At 48.4% G+C, this 16377-nt stretch overlaps 1 protein-coding gene across 1 annotated transcript in view; it reads left to right on the top strand.

The window, feature by feature from the left end:
* Window positions 1-483: 483 nt before the first annotated feature.
* Window positions 484-16377, top strand: part of LOC121586704 (potassium voltage-gated channel subfamily H member 8-like) — a gene marked incomplete at its 3' end in the record, with an annotated part of 68490 nt that continues 52596 nt past the window's right edge. The window contains exons 1-2 of the mRNA XM_045216249.1: window positions 484-698; window positions 15404-15643. Coding sequence (XP_045072184.1) covers window positions 623-698; window positions 15404-15643 — 316 coding nt within the window. The remainder of the gene's footprint in view (window positions 699-15403; window positions 15644-16377) is intronic.

Raw genomic sequence — 16377 nt, 5'->3', positions numbered from 1 at the left:
AACCGGAATTCTAAATGTATTTGGGATACATTTATAGACCACTGTTCTACTCAAGTTCTGCATAAAAAGTTATTTTAGGCTGTAGGCTACTTTCTTTTACTCACAGTTATTTATTGCTTTTCTGACGAGAACAAACAGAAGGCATTGAAAATCGTAAAAGTAGCGTAGTGAAAAGAAAGAGAGAGAAATAATACGTTGCTTAGTTGACTACAACATATTCACCGTCTCAGACAGTTAAAATCGTTTGCGTGATCAGAGAGAGTGTTGTAGTCTGTTTGATTGATCGTCTCTGACATTGTACAGTGAGAAATGATGATCATTGAAATCCATTGACAGAATAATGAAACTGCTGACAGAAAGCTCGTTCCTGCGTCTGGCTTTCTCGCGGGCGTCCCGGAGTAGCTGTTACCTGAATTGCACCTGCAGGCGTCACATCCACTTGTCACACACACTCATACACACACGGTTCCAGGGAGCGCGCATCTCTCTCACACACACTCTCCACTAGATAGCAATCGGATTCCACCGATGTACCGCGGACGTGCGCTCTTCACACATATTAGGTCGGCTCACACCTTCTCTTCCGTGACTTTGATGGGGACTTGGACAACAGCGAGGGAAAATGCCTGTGATGAAAGGATTACTTGCGCCGCAGAACACGTTTCTGGACACCATAGCCACACGGTTTGACGGCACGCGTAAGTTTGTTCTCTTTCTATTTGATGCAGTATGAAAATGTATGCACTCACTAACTGTAAGTCGCTCTGGATAAGAGCGTCTGCTAAATGACTAAAATGTAAAATGTAAATGCTTAATGGGACCTTAACCTATAGCCTCAGTTAGGCTATTCGTTCAGTCCCAACCCGTTTGTTGTACCTGCTTTCTAATAAGTAATTATAATGATGGAAATTGCTAAATCAATTGGTAGGAATACGGCTTTTAGTCATAATATGTATATTTCTTCCAAAACGGCCAGTGAAATCAAATCACAAAATAACAGTAGAGCAAGTTAATGCAGGTAGGATATATTTTGAACAGTTATATTTCTCTTCAAAATGGAATAGCCAATGTGTAGTTGCTCTTGGTGCCCAGGGCTATATGCTATATTTGTGTGGGCTAGGCTATAGCCTAGTTAAAAGACTTGTTCAATTTGTTGACACAGTAAGACATTTTTTTTGACACTTTATAATGGAGATGAGCGCGAGCGCTAACCTATTGGTCTACTCGCGCAGCACCACCGACAGCGAATCACCCTCACTAGGCGCGCGCCAACTCAAGCGCTCCTAAACAACAATAATTTAAGGTTACATTTCTAAACCTCGAGAATAGTCTACTCTGTAAGCAAGTTAAGAAATATCCTTGTTCCAATATGACACATTTTACCAATAGTCATTAGTCCTTACACAAAAACAGTTGTGATAGTTTTTCAGATGACATATTCAGACAAACACGTTCAGTGAAATGAACATTTCTTATTTCTGCTCTCTGACCGCCAAGTCCCTTGGTGAAGCTCTGACAGTAGCAGTCGCATCTATCCAAATTAATTGGTCGACGGCACCTACAGCAGGTGGGTTCGCTTCTCTAGGCAGAGGCACATGTGGGGGTCTTTAGAACGGCCGCTTTCTCTCTTTCTCTCGAAAAGCAACTCATTTGCAGTCACCGACCAGGGTGTTGATATAACCGACCTTTGTCTCCGAGAAGTCTGGAAGTTAGGATTGCAGTTTAATGTTGCTTGTTCTACTGCATTAACTCCAAAATTAGATTATATATTTTTTCTGCATCTGGGCCATAAGTAGCCTGGTCCCAGATCTGTTTCTGTTCTCTTGCCAACTCCTTATGGAATTGTGATGCCATGTCAGATTTGGACCATGCTAGGGCAGAAGTAGGCCTACCCTAGAGAAAAAAACAGAAGTGTTTCTGAATCTTTAACTGATCCCAGAAAGGAGATGGCTCTCACTTTGGGTAGCCTAGACTAACTAACAGGGTTAGACCTATAGTGTTGGATGTATTTATTATTATTTAGTGTGTCTCAGCATTGCTCATTTCACATCATTATTGGGACACAAGTCACCCTAATAATAACACTAATTCTTAACTGATTTACAATCTTCTTCAGTGGTGTCTCCCACTTTGGCTTACTGTAATTGGTCAAAACCAGACAGATAGATATCCTGCTACGGTATGTCTCCTTTTCGTGGAAGAAACATAATGTTTTTCATTGCTCTAATTCTGCTGTGTGAGTTGATAAATGACTCGAACTCCTATGGCGTCTCCGCGGACTAACAATAGTCCATACTGCTTTATTCCAGACTTCATAAACAAATAGCCGGAAGATTGAGTGTTACACAATGCTGCAGATATGGAGGGTAGGCTAGATTTTAAGCGTACTCCTGAGTGGCGCAGTGGTCTAAGGCACTGCATCGCAGTGCTAACTGTGCCACTAGAGATCCTGGTTCGAATCCAGGCTCTGTCGCCGCCGGCCGCGACCGGGAGACTCATGGGCGGCGCACAATTGGCCCAGCGTCGTCCATGGTAGGGGAGGGAATGGCCGGCAGGGATGTAGCTCAGTTGATAGAGCATGGCGTTTGCAACGCCAGGGTTGTGGGTTCGATTCCCACGGGGGGCCAGTATAAAAAAAATATGTATTCACTAACTGTAAGTCGCTCTGGATAAGAGCGTCTGCTAAATGACTAAAATGTAAATGTTTCGGAGGGACAGCAGGTGTCTACATCCCAAATGTCACCCTGTTCCCTTTTTATAGTGCACTGTAAAGGGAATAGGGTGCCATTTGGGATGCACACAATCCCACATCTTAATGGTCCCGCTATGGAATTGAGGCTTAACCAATACAGTACTGCAGTGAGCTACACTACAGCACCCCAATGAATACACCACTGTCCTTGAGCGGCAGCAGCCAGGAACCTGGAATTAACTGTGGTTCAAACTGGATGGGGAAAAAATTGAAGCAGTGGAGCCTGACCAGACAAATTGGGTCTGGTGGCTGGTGCCCTGGTCTGACCAGAGGGAAAGAGGGTGAAACTAAACACAGGCCTGGTTCAGGGCCTTCTGATCTGACGTCATAGTACTGTGGGCCCAGATGAACAGGAAGAGGAAGGAGCTGTCAACTGGCTGACATTGTTTGGATTGGCTCCTATAGAGATTTCTTCATTGAAAATAAATAACCTTGTAACGATATGCGACAGGACAGGTGTCCCATACAGGTTCTACTAAGTGTCCTCAGACTGTCTGCACATGCAAAAACTAGTTTACACCTGGGGCTGCAGAAGATAATTGGTAAAACATTGTTGTTTTCATGTCAAGACTTCCAGTTGACTCTAATAGTTCAAACTTAGTTAGTTGATTTTGAAACAACCTGCTGACTGAGGATCTGACTGAGGATTTGACATGACCACAAGTGTGTGTGTGTGTGTGCGTGTGTGTGTGTGTGCGTGTGTGTGTGTGTGCGAATGCGCAAAATCGGAACCAGGGGACATTGAAAAGGCCATCTCATGAATAGAGCCCTCTCCATGGGTGCTAGTGCATGTCCAGCTGGTACATCATAAGAAAATATCAACGATCATGTGACATCATGATCATCATCCATTCAAGTTTAGGGATATCTTATGTAATATCAGCTACAAGTCATTACTCACTTTTGCAATATGGAATACACTGACTCACATTCAGACCTAGCTTACACATTGGAGACACTGTGTACAATAGGCCTACACACTGTGTACAATAGGACTACACGCTGTGTACAATAGGATTACACACTGTGTACAATAGGACTACACACTGTGTACAATAGGACTACACACTGTGTACAATAGGACTACGCACTGTGCACAATAGGACTACACACTGTGTACAATAGGACTACACACTGTGTACAATAGGACTACACACTGTGTACAATAGGACTACACACTGTGTACAATAGGACTACACACAGTGTACAATATGACTACACACTGTGCACAATAGGACTACACACTGTGTACAATAGGACTACACACTCTGTACAATAGGACTACACACTGTGGACAATAGGACTACACACTGCGTACAATAGGACTACACACTGTGTACAATAGGACGACACACTGTGTACAATAGGACTACACTCTGTGGACTGCATAGTATTACTCCAACTTGACATGCAACTTCAGTGGTTAACATTGGAGAGACTTAATTGCCTAAATTGTTTACCCAAACTCCCAGTAGAATGCTGTGTAATATTTCCCATAGTGCTCCTCTGTCACGACATTTCTGCAGATTGCTATTTTTCCGCTCTCAGCAACACCAGGCAGGTAATTACAGCTACGCCGAACTGACACGCTTTCTCAAAGAGGTGTGTGTGTGTGTGTCGGCTGTGGTATGGCTGCAGCGCATGTGTGTGTCTGTACTTTTGTGTGTGTCAATGTGTGTGTGTGTGTGTGTGTGTCTGTTATGAGAAGAGAGCAGGCAAGTCCAATCCAGTGATTAACTTTTCTTTAAAGAAGCATCTCTAATTGAGCCGTTGGAAGATTAGATGATTAGAGTAGGACGGTAAATGAGTGTTTAAAGCTGGCTCAGGTCTGGCTCAGGTCTGGCTCAGGTCTGGCTCAGGTTTGGCTCAGGTCTGGCTCAGGTCTGGCTCAGGTCTGGCTCAGGTTTGGCTCAGGTCTGGCTCAGGTTTGGCTCAGGTATGGCTCAGGTCTGGCTCAGGTCTGGCTCAGGTTTGGCTCAGGTCTGGCTCAGGTTTGGCTCAGGTCTGCCTCAGGTTTGGGTCAGGTCTGGCTCAGGTTTGGCTCAGGTCTGGCTCAGGTCTGGCTCAGGTTTGGCTCAGGTCTGGCTCAGGTCTGGCTCAGGTTTGGCTCAGGTTTGGCTCAGGTCTGGCTCAGGTTTGGCTCAGGTCTGGCTCAGGTTTGGCTCAGGTTTGGCTCAGGTCTGGCTCAGGTTTGGCTCAGGTCTGGCTCAGGTTTGGCTCAGGTCTGGCTCAGGTTTGGCTCAGGTTTGGCTCAGGTCTGGCTCAGGTTTGGCTCAGGTCTGGCTCAGGTTTGGCTCAGGTTTGGCTCAGGTCTGGCTCAGGTTTGGCTCAGGTCTGGCTCAGGTTTGGCTCAGGTTTGACTCAGGTCTGGCTCAGGTCTGACTCAGGTCTGGCTCAGGTTTGGCTCAGGTCTGGCTCAGGTTTGGCTCAGGTTTGGCTCAGGTCTGGCTCAGGTCTGAGCGACAATAGAGAGAGCTGTCACATAAAGCATGGTTACATGCACACAATAATAGTTCGGACACGTAACATTTGAATGCGAAAACTATTTCTAAGATGCATACTTTCAGTTTTTCCAAACTCACTTCACTTGCGCATAAAAGGGAGGCTTGCGCTACCAGTGCTGGCACATGCGCAGATCAAATACACTGCTGGAACGCTAACTAAGCTGTTTACATGACCTAATCATTCGAAAGATTGCTTGGAATACCAAGTGTTCTAATTGGCGTATGCTTACTTCAATTTTGACCTTACGCCGATTAAGATAAGCAGAGTAAGGTGTTTACATGACTAATGCCATACTCGGCCTACTGCCATAATCACTTTAATATCTAATTATTAGTGTGCATGTAAACATACTCATAAAGATCACAGTGGTTCACCACTCTGTGAAGTGGAACAGTACTGTGTGAAGTTATGGGTGCATCCCAAATGGCACCGTATTCCCTTTATAGTGCACTACTTTTGACCAGAGCCCTATGGTCCCTGGTTAAAAGTAGTGCACTATATAGGGAATAGGGTGCCGTTTGAGACACAACCTATGTCTCTAAGTATTGACCTCTGACATCATTATGACTCTCTGAGGTAAGTTTGAAAACTTTAAAACAATCCTCAGTGGTATTCTTCCCACTTAACCCTCCCGTTGTCCTAGGGTCAAAATGACCCGCCACTGTGTTGAACCAACTTTATTTAATTTTTATATTTTTTGGATCATTTGTGAGAAGGAGGCAGTGATACTTTTTTAAAAGTCTCACTGCCTCCTTCTCACAAATGATCCCAAAAATATAAAAATTAAATAAAGTTGGTTCAACACAGTGGCGGGTCATTTTGACCCTAGGACAACGGGAGGGTTAATGTGATTATTTTGACCCAAGTCACACCTTAAAACTTATTACATGGTTATTACACATTTCTTACACTTTTATTGCTTCATCTATATGAAAGACACCTAGAATGGTGACAACACAAGTGAATGAGTGCAATTGCAGTAAGAAATTACTTGGGTAAAAGAAGGCAGTTAAGGAGACACCATCAGGAGACACTGTCAGCACACAGCCATTGGCCTCATTCTAATGTTACAAAACAGTATGGCAACTGAAGATTTAAATGTGGAGACTCCTCTGTTTGTTCTAGGAACTTCAGGAAGTTTCATAGAAATGTGGCTTCTTCCTGGAGCTCTGGAGTCCTGTCTGTCGCCGTGGACATTCCGCTTCGGTAACAAGCCTAATCATCATCTCTAATGGAGTGTTGAAAAACGATCATCAAATGGGGTTTCACTAACGCAAGTCTGGGCCGAGACCCACTCAGCCATTTTTAGACGTAATTAATTGTTCGCGAGGGGAATAGAGAGAAGGAGAGAGAGAGCGCGGGAGAAGGAGATAATGAGAGAGAAGAGGGGGAAGACAGGGAAAGAAAATGGATTGAAAATAGGGGGAAGGGATTCGATTGGTAGTGAGAGCGAGAAGAGAGGGAGGTACTGTAGAGGCAGAAAGGAAGTCAGATACTCATAGAGAGGGGAGAGAGGGGAATCCAGAGAGAGAAAGAGTGAGAGAAACAGAGAGAGAGAGGCAACTTCCTTACAAATGACAGGAATTGATCAAATGTAATGTTTCTAGTGGGAGAGCCAGTGGGATTTGATGATAGAAAGGAAAGCTACAGCATGATTAAAGCTGAGGGGTTGTCTAATGATTTGCACTCTTCAATTACTCAGCATGAGAGGATTCTAGTTCAAAGAGCTGTGTGTGTGTGTGTGTGTGTGCATGTGCGTATTTTTTATTGTGTTATTGCACCTCCCTCAAGATAGATAGATTTTGTACTGTGGATTAGTGGAGAGATGATTGAAATCATCATGAATGGGGATGATCACCTGATCAGCTGGAAATGAATAAGCTACTGTCTGTACTAACATTGATTACCCTGATTATCATTGATTATCATTATTATTGATTACCCTGGTCAGCTTGGTGTGACTGTAGTAGGCCCAACTGTTATTACTGCTTGACTGTAGTTTGGTTACCTTGGTGTGACTGTAAGCTTGGTTACTTTGATTGGACTGTAGCCTTGGTTACCTTGGTGGGACTGTAAGCTTGGTTACCTTGGTGTGACTGTACGCTTGGTTACCTTGGTTTGACTATAAGCTTGGTTACCTTGGTTTGACTGTACGCTTGGTTACCTTGGTGTGACTGTAAGCTTGGTTACCTTGGTGTGACTGTAGCCATGGTTACCTTGGTGTGACTGTAAGCTTGGTTACCTTGGTGTGACTGTACGCTTGGTTACTTTGTTTGACTGCCTCACACCACTTTTGCTCAGATGGATGAATGTGAGGGAAGCCTCCAGAAAATCTCCTCCTCCTCTCCTCTAATTCCACTTCCTCTCTCCTTCTCAGTTCCTCCCCTGCTCCACCTCTCCACTGTCTCTATCCCTTCATCTCATCCCTTCCTTACAGTATCTCCCTCCATCCACCCCTCCCTCCTCTTGTCCCTCCATCCACCCCTCCCTCCTCTTGTCCCTCCATCCACCCCTTCCTCCTCTTGTCCCTCCATCCACCCCTCCCTCCTCTTGTCCCTCCATCCACCCCTCCCTCCTCTTGTCCCTCCATCCACCCCTCCCTCCTCTTGTCCCTCCATCCACCCCCTCCCTCCTCTTGTCCCTCCATCCACCCCTCCCTCCTCTTGTCCCTCCATCCACCCCCTCCCTCCTCTTGTCCCTCCATCCACCCCCTCCCACCTCTTGTCCCTCCATCCACCCCTCCCTCCTCTTGTCCCTCCATCCATCCCTCCCTCCTCTTGTCCCTCCATCCACCCCTCCCTCCTCTTGTCCCTCCATCCATCCCTCCCTCCTCTTGTCCCTCCATCCACCCCTCCCTCCTCTTGTCCCTCCATCCACCCCCTCCCTCCTCTTGTCCCTCCATCCACCCCTCCCTCCTCTTGTCCCTCCATCCATCCCTCCCTCCTCTTGTCCCTCCATCCACCCCTCCCTCCTCTTGTCCCTCCATCCACCCCCTCCCTCCTCTTGTCCCTCCATCCACCCCTCCCTCCTCTTGTCCCTCCATCCACCCCTCCCTCCTCTTGTCCCTCCATCCACCCCTCCCTCCTCTTGTCCCTCCATCCACCCCTCCCTCCTCTTGTCCCTCCATCCACCCCTCCCTCCTCTTGTCCCTCCATCCATCCCTCCCTCCTCTTGTCCCTCCATCCACCCCTCCCTCCTCTTGTCCCTCCATCCACCCCTCCCTCCTCTTGTCCCTCCATCCACCCCTCCCTCCTCTTGTCCCTCCATCCACCCCTCCCTCCTCTTGTCCCCTCCATCCACCCCTCCCTCCTCTTGTCCCTCCATCCACCCCTCCCTCCTCTTGTCCCTCCATCCACCCCTCCCTCCTCTTGTCCCTCCATCCACCCCTCCCTCCTCTTGTCCCTCCATCCACCCCTCCCTCCTCTTGTCCCTCCATCCACCCCTCCCTCCTCTTGTCCCTCCATCCACCCCTTCCTCCTCTTGTCCCTCCATCCATCCATCCCTCCCTCCTCGTGTCCCTCCATCATCCCTCCCTCCCTTCCTCCTCTTGTCCCTCCATTCATCTCTCCCTACAGCTCTCTTTGTCCTTCTGTCTCTCACTGTCACTCTCCCCTTCTCTCCTTCTCTCCTTCTCTCCATCTCGCCATCTATCAATTTTTACCCCACTCTCATTCAGCTCACAAATCACTAGAATTCTGTAAATAGCTGAGGTGTTTGGGATAGGGGTGTCGAGGAGGGGTGTGTATGTATCTGTGTATCTGTGTGTGTGTGTATGTGTTATAAAACTCACATCTGGGGCAGAGCGGAGCAGAACGTGGTTGAGAATCCCCCCCCTCCCTCACCTTGTTCAGAAGAGTAAAGAGAGGGAGGTGCAGTATACCTGATGCTGCACTTTGTAACTCTACAGATTCCCCTGTCCTGACCCACCTAGCAGAGAGCTGAATAATGAGTTTGGACCTCGGATATGACATGGGTGTGCGTGTGACTGTGTGTGTGTCTGTGCTTGTGTGTGTGTGCTTGTGTGTGACTGTGTGTGTGTGTGTGTGTGTGTGTGTGTACGGGGGGGATCTCCTTTTAGCACACGGCAGACTGCTTGTTTCTATTTTTCTCTCTAGGAGAAAATGTGTCCCTGAGCTGTTGTCACGTTCGCTTAAGGAGGAGGACCAATGCGCAGCGTTGAATGCGTACATATTATTTATTAAACAGATCACCCGATCAAAACAACGAACGAAACGTGAAGTCCTTCGATACACACAAACCAAAAGGAACAAGAAACCACAACACAAAGTGAAAAGACCGATAGTTAAATATGGCTCCCAATCAGAGACAACCAGCTGACACTCGTTGCCTCTGATTGGGAGTCACTCAGGCCAACATAGATATACAAAACATAGACTTACACACCCTGGCTCAACATAACATAGTCCCCAGAGCCAGGGCGTGACAGTACCCCCAAAGGCGCGGACTCCGCCGCGCCAAACAACCACAACAGGGGAGGGACCGGGTGGGCACTCCGCCTCGCGGCGGATCCGCCCGGACATGACCCAGGCACGGGTTGTGCTGGACTGACGACGCACACCCCTGGCTTGATGCGTGGAGGAGGAACGGGCCGGACCGGGCTGACGAAGCGCACCCCCTGACTTGGTGCGGGGAGCAGGAATGAGCCGGACCGGGCTGACGACGCGCACCACTGACCTGGTGCGGGGAGCTTGGATGGGCCGGACTGGGCTGGCGACGCGCACCACAGACTTGGTGCGGAGAGCAGGAACGGGCCGGACAGGGCCGACGAAACGCACCATAGACTTGGTGCGGAGAGCAGGCACGGGCCGTGCCGGACTGACGACGCACACCACCGGCCTGGTGCGGGAAGCTTGGATGGGCCGGACTGGGCTGGCGACGCGCACCACAGACTTGGTGCGGAGAGCAGGAACGGGCCGTGCCGGACTGACGACGCACACCACTGGCTTGGTGCGGGAAGCTTGGATGGGCCGGACTGGGCTGGCGACGCGCACCACAGACTTGGTGCGGAGAGCAGGAATGGGCCGGACCGGGCTGGCGACGCGCACCACCGACTTGGTACGGAGAGCAGGAACGGGCCGGACAGGGCTGACGACGCCGCACCACAGGCTCGGTGCGAGAGGCAGGAACAGGCCGAACCGTACTGGGGACACACGCCACTGGCCCTATGCAGGGATCAGGAACGGGCCGGACCGGACTGGTAATACACCCCAGTACCTCTCGCCGTGCCTCCACACTTTCCCTCTCCTCTGTGACCAGTGGCCCCCTTAACCTGGCGGCCTCCTCTGCACACCCACTGGACCGCTCCATCGCGGCCTCCGGCTGCCCCGTCGTCCACGTCGTGAGCCCCCCTAAAAATTTTCTGGGGGCTCTCTCCTCCCCGTGGACCAGGCCTCCCTAGTTCTCGCCAGACTCTCACTCCACTGCTTCAAAGTCCAACCTTTCTGCTCTTCGCTTGGCTGGGCCCAGTTGAGACTCCTACTCCACTGATCCCAGGTCCATCCACTCTCCTCTTCACGCTGCTTGGTCCTGTCTTGGTGGTTTCTTCTGTCACGTTCGCTTAAGGAGGAGGACCAATGCGCAGCGTTGAATGCGTACATATTATTTATTAAACAGATCACCCGATCAAAACAACGAACGAAACGTGAAGTCCTTCGATACACACAAACCAAAAGGAACAAGAAACCACAACACAAAGTGAAAAGACCGATAGTTAAATATGGCTCCCAATCAGAGACAACCAGCTGACACTCGTTGCCTCTGATTGGGAGTCACTCAGGCCAACATAGATATACAAAACATAGACTTACACACCCTGGCTCAACATAACATAGTCCCCAGAGCCAGGGCGTGACAGCTGTGGTGTAGGATCAATTTGACCTGACCTCTGTCCTAAGTGCGTTTTCGTGACAAATTGGACAAAATCATTGCATATTGCCTTGCAAAATGTCAGAATTGCAGCAGCAAAACCAAGTAGTTTTCCCGCAAATATCACAACAAAATGCTGCGAAATACTGGAGGGACTGGAATAAGGTGCCATTTGGGACGCACGATAGGTGGAGGTGATGAGGGGGTGTGGCTTCAAGCATTCAGTTGGGGATTCCTCTCTCCTCTCATCTCCTTCTACTCTAGCCTTCTCTACTTGGACATGTTATTTAGTCTTCCCTCTCCTTTTCAATCCCTGTTTTCATATATTTCTTCTCCTCTTTTATTTCTCTGTCAGTGTTCTAGTTCTTCTTCCCTTTCATCCATAACTTTCTCATTCTATCTCCTCCATTCTTCTTTTAAATATCTTCTCTCAACCTTCACTCCCTCCCTCCCTCCCTCCCCTATATCTTCTTTCCTCCTCCCTCTCTCCTTCTCTCCTTCTCTCTTTCTCCCTTCCTCCCTTCTTTCTCTCTCTCTCTCTCTCTCTCTCTCTCTCTCTCTCTCTCTCTCTCTCTCTCTCTCTCTCTCCCTCTCTCTCCCTCCCTCTCTCTCTCTCTCTCTCTCTCTCTCTCTCTCTCTCTCTCTCTCTCTCTCTCTCTCTCTCTCTCTCTCTCTCTCTCTCTCTCTCTCTCTCTCTCTCCTTCCCTGTGGGGACTCTCATGCAGCTGTCAGATAGAGTGTGAGCACAGGGGGAGATGATCTATTGGCTGTTACACTTCAGCAATTAGACAGGAGAGGAGAATATGGTGGAAAGGAGGGAGGAAAATATGGTGGAGAGGAGGGAGAAGAAGGTGGTGGAGCGGAGGGAGAAGAAGGTGGTGGAGCGGAGGGAGGAGAAGGTGGTGGAGCGGAGGGAGGAGAAGGTGGTGGAGCGGAGGGAGGAGAGGATGGTGGAGCGGAGGGAGTAGACGATGGTGGAGAGGAGGGAGGAGAAGATGGTGGAGTGGAGGGAGGAGAATATGGTGGAGAGGAGGGAGAAGAAGATGGTGGAGAGGAGGGAGGAGAAGATGGTGGAGCGGAGGGAGAACCTCCCGAGTGGCGCAGTGGTCTAAGCTCAGTTGGTAGAGCATGGCGTTTGCAATGCCAGGGTTGTGGGTTTGATTCCCACGGGGGGCCAGTATGAAAAAAAGAAAAAAAAGAATGTATGCACTCCCTAACTGTAAGTCGCTCTGGATAAGAGCGTCTGCTAAATGACTAAAATGTAAAAATGTAAAAAAAAATTAGAAGAAGGTGCTGGAGAGGAGGGAGGAGAATATGGTGGAGAGGAGGGAGAAGAAGATGGAGGGAGGAGAATATGGTGGAGAGGAGGGAGGAGAAGATGGTGGAGAGGAGGGAGGAGAAGATGGCGGAGGGAGAAGAAGGTGCTGGAGAGGATGGAGGAGAATATGGTGGAGAGGAGAGATGAGAAGGTGGTGGAGAGGAGGGATGAGAAGGTGGTGGAGAGGAGGGAGGATGGTGGAGCGGAGGGAGGAGAAGATGGTCGAGCAGAGGGAGGAGAAGATGGAGGAGAATATGGTGGAGAGGAGGGAGGACTAGGTGGTAGGGAGGAGAAGATGGTGGAGAGGAGGGAGGAGAATATGGTGGAGAGGAGGGAGGAGAAGATGGAGTGCGTAAAGAAGATGTGAGGATGAAGAAGGGGAATCCAAGGACAGGTGGAGATAGTAGACTAGAGAGGGATGAAGCATGTAGAGGTCTAGAGGAGAGGGAAGGCAAGGGTGGAGAGAGGACAGAGAGAGAGTAGCATGGATTGATGGATGAAAGGGCAAGTGTAACAGAAGTTGGAGGGAATAAGAGGGATGGAGAGAGGGAATAAAAGGGATAGATTGAGGGATTCTGGGGGTTGGGAGAAGAGGAAGAGTAATTAGACAGTGAGACCCAGAACAGTAGGAGGGAGACGGAGACGGAGAGCAGCTGGGAGGAGAGATGGAGAGAGGAATGGAGCAGAGAGAAGCGATGGAGGGGTGGGAGGAGAGAAGGAGGGAGGAGGTAGAGGGGTACCATCGCACAGCCTAAAGGATGGGGAGAGGGGGAGAGATGTAGGGGGAGGGAGAGAGGGAGAGAGGGAGGGATAGAAGGGTGTAGAATAGATTATGTGGGGAAGTGAAAGGGGGGAAACCTATGGATACAGAACAGAGGCTGTTAGACATGGAGGGAGAGGGAAGGGAAGTGAGTAGAGCGACTGAATGAAGGGGAGAGATTAAAAGAGAATGAAGGAGAGGAGATATGGATTGCTAGGAGAAGTGGAGTGGTTGCTGACGGGGGGAAGTGAGGGGATTGAATGGGTGAAAGTGTAAGGTTGGGTTGAGATTACAAGTTGCTTCTGATTATTCAAAAGTGTCTGCAACCCCCACTGCCCCAAATCAGTCCCAAGCCTGTATTCAATCTGGGCCATTAAAGAGCAAGCCACATCCAGATGGGAACACCTATGTGTGTGTGTGTGTGTGTGTGTGTTTGTGGCACACACACATACGCACGCATAAACGCACACACACACACACACTTGGGTAAACGTCTCTTAAGGCTAAGCTTCAGCCTCTCCTCCTCTCAGAGGGGGGCTGTTGGACAGGCAGGACGCGAGGGAAAGGAGTTAGGAATGTGGGGTCTGTCTCTGGTTCCTCTGAGATGTCTGGTCCTGTCTGTCTGGTCCTCACTCAGTGTCTGGAGGGTGTGTTTGTGTGTGTGTGCATGTGTGTGTGTTTGTGCGTGCATGCATGAGCTTGTGAGTGTGTGTTCGGTACAGCCTCCTGACAGCTGTCCCAAGGCATGCTGCTGTCAGGCCTATAACACGGCACATTCTGCTGATGCAAATAAAAACATTAAAAAAGGTGGTCTTCCGCTTCAGACTCAAGAATCTCTTCAGCAGGTCAGAGAGTGTGGAGACAGATAGAACTCTGTGTGATTAAAGCAATTATGAAATGGAACGTCTCCTCGTTGAAGGACGTGTACAAGCATTCTGGTTCTGAAGCGCCGTATTTTAACAGAGAATTACTGTCGTTTCCTTTGACAAAGGTTGACACGAGACATTAAACAATTATGTATCAAATCGTCAAATCGATGGTGGGAAAAGAGATGGCTGAGGCAGAACATTTATTTTGGGATGAAACAACATGAAAACAATTGCAGTTGTAATGAATAGCTATAGTAATCCTACTCTAAGTCTTAGATCAATGCCTTGGTGATCATGATTAATTTAACAGATTCGCATAACAGTTTAGGTCAAGAAGGCATAATAGCTTAATTAATAGACCTGAAGATTTTTTCTCACCCTCCTTGCTCTTGCCTCACACACCCTCCCTCCCACCCACCACCCACCCACCAACCACCCACCACCCACCCACCACCCAACCACCACCCACCCACCACCCACCACCCACCCACCACCCACCCACCACCCACCAACCCCCCACCACCCACCACCCACCCTCCTCTGTTCACACTTCAGTAACTCTCTAACTATAGCAGGTGATGGGTAACTTTGGTCCTCAGTGTCTGTCTGCTAGTTTCTGTTCTCTCAGACCAGCGTCTGCTTTAGATTGGTTAAACAGGTGTGTCACTCTGTGAGCAATTTGTCACTTTAATGGCTCAATTAAGCTCCAGGCAACAAGAGAAAGGTTGCATCCCAAATGACACCCTATTCCCTATATAGTGCACTACTTAGTTCACTACTTTTGACCAGAGTCCTATGGGTGAGGAGGGTGTCATTTGGGATACAGTTGGAATCAGCAGACACTCAGGCCCCTGAGGACTGGAGTTGCCCAACCGTAAACAACAGTATCTGCAGTGTTAGTTTATACCCTGATACACTATCCACAGTGGCCTAAACCCCCATCCTCACTGTCATAAATATGAATTACCTTGGTTCCCTGTCTTGTTTTGACAAGACAACAACTTTTCCCGGCCATCGGAGTAGCCCAAATTCACATAGTTATCGTTAAAAGTGTATTCAAAATATTCCTTGTCTTACTCTTACCAGACAACAACTTTATCCTGGCCTAAACTTACATCATCACTGTCTAAACCAGGGTCGTATTCACTAGAAACTAAAATGAAAGAAAACTGACCTAAATGAGGAGGGACTACCTGAACTTGTCCAATAAGAGACTCTCACCTGTTGGAAAAAGTTTTTCCATTCCAAAACATTTTGCTACGGTTTGCACTAATGAATGCGACCGTGTATTTATTTATCTTTGATTCCACCAGACAGCAACTTCATCCTGGCTAATGCCCAGGTGTCCAAGGCCCAAGGCTTCCCCATTGTCTACTGTTCAGATGGCTTCTGTGAGCTCACAGGCTTCTCTCGCGCTGAAGTCATGCAGAAGAGCTGTGCCTGTAAGTTCCTGTACGGCCCAGAGAGCAGCGAGACCATCATCCTCAGCATCGACGATGCCCTGGACGAACGCAAGGAGTTCAAGGAAGAGATCATGTTCTACAAGAAGACAGGTAAGGAAAGGTGTGTGTGTGTGTGTTGAAGTCTGCTACAGTTGGACTCCACTACTCATCTCCTGTCCTCCTTCTGAAGACTCAGGATAGGTGAAAACAAGATGGTGGCTGCTTACTATGAATATGCTCTCACTTGTTCAGTTCTTTCACATCAATATCTTGGCAGCAACATCAATATGTCTTGACTGAATCACTTACATTCCACCATCAAGTTTAGTTGCTCGGATACTATTCATGCAAAGGTTACTTGGACACTTATTTGACATGTGCATTAAGGTCTAATAATATGTGGAAATCTTACAGAATGGACCTTAAAGTGATGGGCAATTTAGAGGAGAGGGAGATTTAGAGAGAGAGAGAGAGAGAGAGAGTGAGAAAGAGGTGGGTGTAAGGTTATAGATCCATGAGAGCTCAACAGGAATCTCATTTTACATACTACATACATGACATACTATTCATACTACATACAGTACATTACATACTATTCATACTACATACATTACATTACATACTATTCATACTACATACAGTACATTACATACTATTCATACTACATTTTACATTTAGCAGACACTCTTATCCAGAGCGACTTACAGGAGCAATTAGGGTTAAGTGCCTTGCTCAAGGGCACATCGACAGATTTTTCACCTAGTCGGCTCGGGGATTAGAACCAGCAACCTTTCGGTTACTGGCACAACGCTCTTAACCACTAAGCTACCTGCCGCCCTACATAC

The sequence above is a fragment of the Coregonus clupeaformis genome, unplaced genomic scaffold (assembly GCF_020615455.1).
Source record: "Coregonus clupeaformis isolate EN_2021a unplaced genomic scaffold, ASM2061545v1 scaf0650, whole genome shotgun sequence".
Lineage (NCBI taxonomy): Eukaryota > Metazoa > Chordata > Actinopteri > Salmoniformes > Salmonidae > Coregonus > Coregonus clupeaformis.
The sequence above is the reverse complement of the archived record's forward strand: the minus strand, read 5'-3'. Positions and strand labels throughout refer to the sequence as shown.